The sequence below is a fragment of the Poecilia reticulata genome, linkage group LG3 (genome assembly GCF_000633615.1).
Source record: "Poecilia reticulata strain Guanapo linkage group LG3, Guppy_female_1.0+MT, whole genome shotgun sequence".
Lineage (NCBI taxonomy): Eukaryota > Metazoa > Chordata > Actinopteri > Cyprinodontiformes > Poeciliidae > Poecilia > Poecilia reticulata.
The window spans coordinates 31,075,881-31,087,143 of NC_024333.1; the positions used below are offsets into that span (position 1 = coordinate 31,075,881).

An 11,263-nucleotide genomic window follows, 5' to 3' on the forward strand; every position below is an offset into this window, starting at 1 on the left:
GTGCGGTTTAAAAACATAAATATTTCATCTGCTTCCCTGTGGGCAAGAGCAGACTCCATTGTTTTGTGTGTTGTACTCAGGTGTCAAAGCAATTCTCTGAAACTGCTATACCTAGAAATGGGTGTGTTGTGCTGCATGCATTGTCTCCCCTGCTTTTTTYGTTTTGTTTTTTGCATCTTGTAAAGTAACTCCTGTCCACGAGTTACTTATTTGCAATGCAGCTGAAGTGAAACTGTGATCCCAGTGAAATAATGCTGGTTTAAATGTGTTTTCTTAGGCTGCTGGTTGGTCTGGTTGTTTCCTGCTTTATTTCAACAATCACAGCTCACTTGTCATAATTAATGTCTTGTGAAAGCATTCACACCCTTATCTTTTCAAGTTGTGACTTGTTGGCATTACAGAACCATCATAAACTAGTGCATTACTGTGAAATAAAAGTGAAATGATACATAGTTTGCTTTTCTTTTTTTTTTTCTTTTTTTTTTAATGATATAGTTCTGAAGAGTGTGGTGTGCATTTGTGGTCAGGCCCCACTTACTACCACACTCTTAAATAAAATATAATCCAGCTAATCACTTAATAAACTGAATTCACCTGTGTGAAGCTCAATCGCACTAAAACACAGCTGTTCAATAAACGAGGTGTGATAGAAAACCTATTTATGTGTAAACAAACGGCATCATGAAGACGAAGGATCGCAGTAGACGGGTGGTTATGGTGACATGCGTCGGTGTGGTTTAACCATCAGTCCATTTTTATTCTCAATTTGAATACCATGTTCTGAATGTGACGTTGGAAAGATGGAAGCGTGAATTCACATTCTAGCATCGACCAGCATCAACACTGACAACTTCTCTCCACCATATAACAACTCGACAGAAATATTTCACCTTCCTGACAGCATTACATGGTAATAGTAAATTAATTGTACAGATATAATTTTCAAAGAGTAGAAGTTGTGACACGGAGGAAAACTTAGAAGTGTAAATAATTATGTGGGACATATATGGATTTCATATTCAATACTGAAATGCCCTCTGTATATTCTRGACGAATCTGAGTGAATAAAATAAATACAATTGTTATCAAAAATTTGTGCAGTAAAAATGTTCCAAACTCACTTCCAGGGAAAGAAGACCTAATGTAATTCATACCGTAGTTTAACTAGCAAGATATTTTGTGGAACCTGCTTGGAAGAGGGTGTGGTAGCTAGACGAAATGCCTATCAACTGAGTTCCATTTGAATAGCTACCTGTTTGTGGTAATGATTTTTTTTTTCTTTATTAGCCTACTCTAAAACCACCAGTATTGTTTTCCGCTTATCTTAGCAAAGGTTCAGAGATATTCAATTATATTTTCCCTCCAGGTAAACATTTATGTGAAAGATAAGTGCAGCCAATTAGCAAAGCCTTTGGATCATCATTAAATGGTCTAACAGGGATAATTCAACGTTTTGTAATAGTAAGATTTCATGAAGAGGTGTGTACAACATTAACTCAGGGAAATTCAGCTGTGTTCCTATATTGTTAACAGAGATAGCTTTTGATATTGTGTCATAAATGAGCAAAACATTGTTTCTACGTTTCTACTCCTTCCTTTGGCAAATATTCAATACTTCACAGCTTTGACTAACAAATATTATTATACAGGTCATCCTGTGTGGTCCACAGAGAAAAATTAGAGTTTGGAGAGCTGTGTCTGCTTAAGTATTAGCTGAAAAATAGCTTTATTACAACAAGCAGACTTCTTGAGATTTGCATTGCATTTGCGTTGCTGCTGCAGAACAATGTGAGCGGCTTGCAGCCTCGGTCTGAAAACATGATACGTTTTCTACTGCATTCATGTGAATTTTTGGCGTCAAAATACGGGAGGGGTAAAACACTAGATTGCACATTGCTTTTAAAAGTTAGGCAAGTTGCTCCTCTTGCTTCACTGTACAGGAACCTGTGGGTGTAACTATCAGATCACTGTTGTTAGTGTTGCTGTAATCATCGCTTTACAGCCAGTCTCTGGAGGTCAGGATACGACAGATTATCTCCAAATATTTTAAATAAGATTTCCATGGAGAACATTCTGTTCATMTCCATGGTAGTCAGCACGTTAMGAACATTTACAGCAATTGACTTAAGAATAGAAACATAATTCTTCCATATCTAATGGGGAAAGTTGAGCCGCCCAGGCTTTTGTGTCAATATAGTYGTCTTCTGACTCTGCATCAATCTTTCACCGGTTCATATTCTCTGTTTTTTACTTTTGCATTGCCATCCTAAGACTACTGATAATAAAAATTGCTCAGTCTTACATGTGATTTAATTATGCCATTACCTGAACACGATTGCCATTTATTTTAGTGACCCCAGATTAGCTCTTATGACTCTTAAAACATGTGAGATGATGCAAATGATACYAAAATAACTCAAGATTACCTTCTCCTGGTAGGCATGATTTACTGGAGATGAGTAGAAAGTTAAAAAATATTTCAAATTATCAGCTGTCAAACCAGACCAGTGGGAGATCTCCCACTTACCAGCCGAGAACAACATGCTGGGACAGGATGTGGGGAAAGAATTCTGTCTTTCAGAGAGAGCAAGCTGATTACTGGTTTGTGGAGGTTGTTTATCACCATTACGATAAGTGCTTCTTTGGCAGTAAGCCACATGTTCAGTGTTCACAGATCATCCTTGCTTAYGGGAATGTCAGTGTTCAAAATGAATGAGAACAGATAGCAAATGACAGAAACATCAGGTGTTTCTTTTTGCTCCTTTTTTTTTAAGTAATAATCTTTACTACATTTAAGTAGCAAAATGTGGGCTATTTAAACTCTCATCAAGTTTTCCTCCATTCTTTTGTTTTAATTTAGATTTCACTCCTTTTGGGTTGGAGTCTATCAGTGTCAGCCAACTTTTAGAAAATGGCCTGCTTGACCTTAAAAACAAAAAATAAAATAAAATGTCTGTTTCTACTGTAAAGAAAAGCAACCCCCATTCCTTATCTAGTGGAAATGCTGTTCTTTTGTTGACACATTCTACTACAAGGTGGTGGGGGAGTTTAAAATGACCCAGGTGTTTCCTCTGCTCCAAGTGCAGGTTGTTGTTATGAGAAACACGTAAAACTCGGTGTATGACATTCCTGAAGCTCCTGCAGCTACTTGCCTGTTTCCAGCCTCCCTGACACGTTTAATTTTAGTCTTTTTATCAAGTTTTCGCAGTCACGTATTCATGTAATGTTGTGGAAATTTGTCTCCTAATTCATAGCTTTTCAGAATGGAAGTTTTTTGTTTTTGTAGAACTTCTGAAAACAATGAAGTTAAGTTGAAATACCTCTGCTCGRTGCTTGTTGAACAAGAGTGGAAATAAGGAGAACTGTACATATTGGCTTCTTCAGTAATGCTGAGACAGTTTCCACTGTACGTATTAGTGCATATAAAGGTACATTTGGTGATTTAACTATTAAAATAGGCAGGTATAAGTCTCCACTGTAATGCAAATGTGGAAAAGGCAGGAAAGAAAACTAAACTTTATGACAAATTTCTCCACATTCAGCTTCTCATCGTCCAAAATTAGGGATGGGAGCTCAAAAACATTGTCTATTTAATGATTAACAATTGTGATAACCACTTCACAAAACAGATTTACTTCAGTGGTTAAATTGGTATTTTCCATTGTTTGGACATTGTCTTGATCAGTCTACAATTAGAAAGGGTTTTGGCGAAAATTTTGGAGCTTGGATGCATTTATTGCTTTGTTGTTATCTATATTTAACGAAAGACAAAAAGGCTGTTGAAAGAATACCATTTTAATTAATGCAAAATGACATTAAAAAAAATTGTTGCTTGAACTAGTTGTTACGTTATCGAGAGAATGAGATTAATATATAAACATAGACAGCTTCAAGACAAGCAGAGCCAATCTGAAACACAGTGAGTCGAAGTTGAGTTTCCACTTGCTGCCTAACTTGCTTTTTCAGTTATTGCAAAATCTGGCAGACAGTAATGAAACGGCTGACTTTAAAGCTTACTTCCTATAAACACATTTAGTACTGCAGAGGATTATTCTTTTATTCCACACGGAATGCTATAAAGACAAATGTTTAACCAGAGCATTTGTATTTGCTCATTTATTGCAAGGCAATTTGTGAACATTGGTTTATCATTTATAATGGCAGTTTGTGAAAATATTACAAGATATTAACAACCAGCCTGTGTTTTGTGACTCAGAATAAGATACAGAGGCAAAGTCATTGGGCAGCATGTAAAGTGTGAATAAAGCAATATTCATGACATGAGGAAGAGAAGGTGGTTCTGTGAAAATCAGCAGTACAAACTTAACCCTATGTTGTCATCATTAGGAAAAACATTAACTTACCCAAAAATGTAATTTTACCAGATAATCAATGTGTTGCTTTTTTCAGGGTGCTAACTGTTGTCTTTCCATTTTGTCTTGTGTTTCTTAGATGTGCAAATGGTGTCAAGTGATGATTAGTGTACGGTCAAACAGATTTAATCGTTCTTTTTTAAGAAAACATTTCAGTTCATTGAACATTTTGGTGAGTGTCTTAAGTAAAATATCCACTAAAGGCCAATGACATTTTTACAAAGAACAGTCTTAGCTTCACTGATRTGCTTTACACCCAAAATAATTCTTATTGCAAAGAATCCCATTTGAGAAAAGATGTTTTACTGTATTTATGTACTGTGGGTTTTTCTTGCTTGTATTCTGTGTTCCTCACAGCAGCTTCATCTGGCTTTAAAAACAGCATGGCAAATGTTTAACTCAAAGTCAGGACTCTGGGTGAACCTCTACAAAATGTTAATCATAAATCCAGAGCGATYAGACTTTGGACATTCTGGGAATCGGAAGAATGTTATCAGAAACGTTGTTTCAAGCATGGAGGGAACGGATAGTGTAGTAGTAGAGAGCATGGCTGAGCCCTGGTTCTTTCTTCTGRATTCCTTTGTATATTCGAGCGGCATAGSGGTGATTTTAAGATAAGAAACGTATTCCTGTGGACGACYTAAAAACTGTATAAAACAAGCAAACAGTTGTTTGGTTGTMTGGGATGAACAAATTATATGCCAGTTTCAGTTTATTGGTTTGTTTACAGGTARAAAATAGAAGGTGGACTGGACAAAATAGCAATRASTAGGAATAGTTAGTGAAAGACTAAATGATCTGGACRTAAATTGCAAAATATTTACAAAGTGAGTTAAACATTAATGTTTACAAAGATCAAAATACAAACCACTTTTTCTCCAAAATGTTTAATAATACATTTCCTGACACTGGCTCCCTRTGGCTTAGAGGATAGAGTCTAGACTTTAAACTGACACTAATTTATAAATGACTGAATAGCTTAGTACCAAAATACATTAAGGATCTGTTGTTGTTGTTGTTGTTGTATCAACTTTTCAAATCTCACTTCTCTTCACTTTATTTTACGTTTTTTTTTTGTTTTTTGTTTATTGTGTTATGTTTTTATCATGTAAAGCACTTTTAACCTTGTTACTGAAATGTGCTATGAAAATAAACTTGACTTAATGTGGGCAATGTATCGAGTATACTCGATGTATTGCAATATTTTCAATTCACATAGTTAAAATGGCTATATCGCAACCATATATTGCTATCCATTTTGTATGGATGTGTAACCCTTCTATGTCTGTCTCAGGTCCAACAGGTTGACGTCACAACAGAAACATTCAGGTTTAGTGTATTTATTCCAACAAAAGAGAAAATCAAGTTGTTGGTTAACATCAGTCCAGCAGCTTATGCCCCTATACATTAAATAAAATACAATAAATAACCCTAAACAAACTACAAGAGCAGTATCTCCCAATGAGCAGTTAGCGTTAACATTTGTAAAATTAAACATAGCTAAAATGGACATCAATAATGACAACAGTTAAAAAACATATACAAAACATTACAAGTCACTTTTGAAACATTGTATGTTATTAAATTTGTATAAAATATATGTTAAAACATAATATTTGTGACAAAAACACAGTTACAAACAGCAACAAAAAAAGGGGGAGGAACCTTCAGTTACCGGTTGCTATGGTAACCACCAATTGCCAAGAGCTTACAGCACCAATAAATGTCTGAAGAAACAACTTGTTGACTAAACAAAATAATATATTGGTTTCATTATGTCTTCACAGATTTGTATATGGCTACTTCAGAGAAAGCTTTACATCTATCAAGTGAGTAATAAAAACATTACACTTTTTAAAAATATATATAATTAAACACTGTTAGAGATTACCACTGAGTCTGTCAATGTTCAACAAATCTCATGACCGTTTTGTATCTCTTTCATCCATTTCATTTTGTCACGTGATTTGAAAACGTGCTTTTGTTTTCCTTTAAAGATTTTGCAACCAGGTTTGTGTTGTCCCTGAGAAGGATTTATTTGAAATGGAAAATAAGCTTGATGAGATAGACAGGAACGAGGACGGACAGTGCCAAAAAGGCAGCTGGAAGACRGGCGAAATGATAATGGAATCAGGGTAAGAAGCCATTTTTTGTTGTACATTGTTGTTAAACACTATTATGGTTTATTATGGCTAAAAAATGTGCTAGAGCTTTAAAAACCGTATAAAACACCCATCGATATATAAGATATATCTTCTCATTCTTGCATAGTGAAGGAGCATTTTAAATAAGTTATGACATGTAAAAATGTTTTTTTTTTCTGTTTTAAAAAACCTTTGTTAACCGTAAGCTAAAATGAATTTAATGCATAAATAACTATTTTCTAAAGAGTMATTGGTAGGTGTTTTCTCTTTCTAACATTAGATAATCATTTGTCCATGTTTGCATCCAGACCTAATTTTAATTTAATTCCCTGTTTTTTTGATGGATGGAGAATTTTGGAGATTTATAAAGAAAATTGTTAATTTGAACAGGGGAAAAAGTATCATACTTTTCTCATCTACTCTACATATGAACTCTTGGATTAGACCTCAGTTTATGTCAGGGAGTTTGATTTCACACTCAGATGCTGCTGTTATTAAATTTGTTTGTAAAATTATTTAAGTACGGTAACATGTTTGATCATATGCATGTAATTAAGAATTCTACTGTATAAAAACAAAGCACACATGGACAAAACAAATCAKRTGAGGTTCAAAAGATGAATGGTGAMTTAGTTATTRTTCAAAGTTACTAAAACAAAACAACAAGCATTGATCTTAACGTGACATAAAATGTAATCTGGAAGACACAACATACCAAAATGTAAAAAATACATTTCATTTAGTGCATATTACCAAGACTRAGAGCTTAATTTGAATTTTTGTAGGTATTCRGTTTTATAGTGAGGACAGGAACAATGACTGAATTGAACGCCTCCTTCCTCTTAGAAARCATATCCGCCAAGATAAAGCCTTTGTTTCTTTGTTCTCAGAACAGCTGCCCCGACCCAGACGGAGGGAAAAAAAAAAAAAAACTAAACTAACCTCACCTGATCATGTGGGTCATAATGGTAGTTTTTGGAAATCAGTTTACAGTTTAAGATGCAGAAATGAAGAATAAAAACAGACTGGGTGAATAAGTGATATCCAGCCTGTGGAAATCTGCACCAGCAGCACTTTTGATAACATATTTTGCCGTGTTTTTGGCTTAATTGAGTTTGTTAAACAGTTAGCAGACCTGCATCTTAATGTTAGGTGTTACGTCTCAATTCATCATGGCTTMTTCCTGTGTGAAAGGAGATTATGTTTTTTAAGAGAGACCCTAWTGTGGTAAGATCACAMMAGATATTGAAAGCAACTGAGGTTCTTTCTGAGAACATGATTTTGCTGTCTCTAGTTGCGTTATTATTATTWTTTTTTTTTAGTTTCAAACATTAGATTTTGTCCCCTTCATCTTCTCAGATAGAAAGCAGTGTCCTTAAAGGAATAACATAAGACAAGTGAGCTTCCTGGAAAACCTTTGGTGTGTGGCAAGGAATTTTATCAAGTTCATGATCCAACGATCCCAGCACAGCCTGGGATCCTGCAGGAAGAGGAAATGTTCCCAATCTGAAGGGCTCTGGTTGAGTTGGCCTAAATCAACAAAATATTAACTTTACAAAGGACGGATGTGAGACCTTTGAACCGGCAGAACAATTATAAACAACCTGTAAGCCACGTTTCAGTGACTTAACCCTGTGTGGAATGAGTGCTGAATCCGTTTACTTTAATCCRGTCACTTTAAAGTAGTTTGTACTGAAATTAGGTTGGCGAAATTATTACTGATCATTTATGTAAAATTTAAGGGTAATTTAAAGGTGTTTAGATTTTAATAAATAGGATTTATTCATTGCTTTAAAAGACGGTCTATGGGAAAATTGTTCAGAAATGTATTATGCTTTGTTTTTATAATAAACTTTTAACTACAATCAAAAAAATTCACAAATACATTTTCTTTACTTGCCCAAACAATTTTCTGACAAATTATGAAGCCTAATTATGAATTTGAAGTACACTAGCTAAAGAAACATAATAACAAATAAAAGCAACATTATATTTCTCCACTGTACTGAATAAAAATCCCATATCTACGAACACCAGGCTTCTCATTTAGCACAGTCTTAGAGAATGTGCCATTTTCAGATAGTTGACATTTATCTGACATTAAATTGCTTAAAATTGATTAAATAGTAAAGATTTACACTCTAAGTTAATCTTTTACGATTTATAAAATGTCCTGCACGTACAACTTCTGTCCTTGAAAATAAAATGCTGCAGCTGATTTCTCCTTTTCTTCTCCAGACTAAAATATGCTCAGCCAAGCACGCTGATTGGGTAAGCATCACAACACATTTGATTCTACTGTGCAACTTTGTTCTTGCTTTAGTATTAAGTTTTAGGGTTTTTTTTGTTTGTTTGTTTTCCATTTTTAAACAGTGAGGAAATAAAAAAAGGGAAAAGCTTTTCCAGATTCCTGGTAGTATCCTCATACAGAAAATTACTTAAGAGAAAAAAACCAACTTGCATTATTTAAATTTGTGCTTTAGGACATGATATAAATTCTTAAATGATATGCGTAAGAAACCCCAATGACCTGGATTAGGATGCTTGTGGTATGTTTGGTTTCTTTTTCTCTAACTATGGTGCAATTCTTGTTCACCTTTTTATTCCCACTGTTGTCATTTTTYTGGCTCAGTATGTAAAACCTTGCAGTTGAAAGAGGGATTTGCTTGTTTTCATTATGCCTTTTTATTGCTCTAATGTTCCTTAGTAAGTAAGTACAGGAACAACCACATGAGCATTTAGGTTGCTCTTTGAATTTGATGAAAAACAGGAAAAGTAAGTTGATCTAAGGTTGAGTGATGAGTGCAAATGAAGCGATTATAATGGTTTTTGTCAGTAATGATCAGTAAATTGAAATGTTTCTTCAAGTCAAAACTATTTTTTAATATTAAATATATTCTGGACAACTTATTATACAGTGGAAATAAAAAAAACTATATACCATGATTAAAATKTTAGCTCTTTTGAGGTGGTAAAACATGAAGCTATGAAACATTGCTTCAAAACATTTCTACCTTGGAATTGTGACATTTGTGCAATTAAACTGATAAAACACAAAAACAATAGAGATTCTAAGCAATAACTTTTTATTTTACTACTTTCTTATACATGTTGCATTAAAGGTGAAAAGAGTTGAGAATTGACTTAACTTGGTCTCTTTATATCTACTGTAGCTGTGGATTATGCAGTGTATGTTTATATAACTAAAATGCAATGCAACTGGTGTTTTTTCTAATCCCTGTTGAGCAGCTCCAGGTTAAAAAGCAGTAATCAGAATGACGACCCACATGTTTTAAAAGAATAATGGGCAGGCCAACTAGGTGATGCTACTTACTGTTAGCATTAAATTCCTCATCAGTCATTAGAAACCAAAAAAAAAGAAGATAAGTTTCCTGCTTTTTAAGCCTTTTAGATCAGATCAGAATTTGCTCCGATGTGAAACTACCCTGTGATCATTTTGTTTMTAAATGCATTTCCCTTTTATCCCCAAGACGGAGCGATGTGAACGCCGTGACAAACTGGAACGCTCCTCTCGTCTGGGAAGGGACCTTTGATCCTGTGGTCATCGATGCAATCTATAAGAGAATGAACCCAAGAATAGCTGTGGTGGTTTTTGCTGTTGGCAAGTATGTAAACAGAATATGTTGTGGAAAAAGACGCTTTACTAGGTTGCTGTTTCTTTTCTGTATTGCTTGTTTTTTTTTCTCACTAATTGAAGGCCCTCGTTGTTTGCATTCCCCAACCAGGTACACTCGTTTTCTGCAGAAATTTATCGAGACAGGAGAGAAGTATTTCCTTGTCGGCTTSAATGTCACTTACTACATTCACACAGACAGAAAAGACGAAGTCCCCAAGGTGAGCTGCTTGTATTTTTGTTCTTAGCCCTGCAACAATTGTGAGAAGCACTTTAAAACCTCTTAATYAGCCAAATCTGTATTTGGCTGTTCAAATACAGATTTGATCAGGCAAACTTCTGTTTTTAAAAAAGATCAACTAGTCTAACAACTTTTACTGACTACAGACAATATGATCAAATAATTTTGCCCCACTTTTAAAAGTTAAATTCTTCTCTGAGACAATGCTGGTTGAATTTTTTTTTAAAAGAACCAAAACAGCTTTTTATAATTATTCATGCTCTCTTTGTCTAGTCWTAGAGATCCTTTGATTATCTGAAACATAAAAGTGCAACAACGTAAACATTTTAAAATTGAGAAGTGGTAAATATGTTTTCATCTCAAGACTCTTTGTGCAGGCTTGTCTCGCATYAGATTACTGTGTGTAAAAATTATATTGCTAAAAAAGAAAAAAGAAAGAGAGAGGCTATGGGGTTGGGTACAGTTTTAGAAACGGAAGAAACAGTAGCTATGAAAAAGAAAGTTATAATTATATGCTAAATTGTGTTGGTTCATGTTTTGGATTGGAAAGTTCAAAAGTCATAAAAACTTTTGCAWCGMCCTGTATAGTTCGCTGACGATAACCTGATATTTGTCTCTGAATTACCAAGAACAAAAGCAAAGTCACTTCTCACTAAATGCTGAGAGCAGGTTTTACAAGAAAAAGGATCACTTTCTGTGCCTGTTACTGATCCCCACTGAGTGACTGGCAGCAAGAAGAGATRCAAACCCAGMCGTGAGTGACAGAACCTGCAAATCAGGTTGAAAATGTAAATGCAAAGAAAATTCCAGGAAAGACATTTTTGTTTCTGAAATGAAAAACATTCTTTCTAATAATAAAATTCTTGCTTTG

The 11,263-nt window shown here is 34.5% G+C and overlaps 1 protein-coding gene across 1 annotated transcript in view; it reads left to right on the plus strand.

Moving 5' to 3' along the window:
* Positions 1-11,263, plus strand: part of LOC103462851 (globoside alpha-1,3-N-acetylgalactosaminyltransferase 1-like) — a 21,454-nt gene that overhangs the window by 920 nt on the left and 9,271 nt on the right. The window contains exons 2-6 of the mRNA XM_008405862.2: positions 6,161-6,202; positions 6,371-6,508; positions 8,756-8,788; positions 10,009-10,143; positions 10,264-10,372. Coding sequence (XP_008404084.1) covers positions 6,161-6,202; positions 6,371-6,508; positions 8,756-8,788; positions 10,009-10,143; positions 10,264-10,372 — 457 coding nt within the window. The remainder of the gene's footprint in view (positions 1-6,160; positions 6,203-6,370; positions 6,509-8,755; positions 8,789-10,008; positions 10,144-10,263; positions 10,373-11,263) is intronic.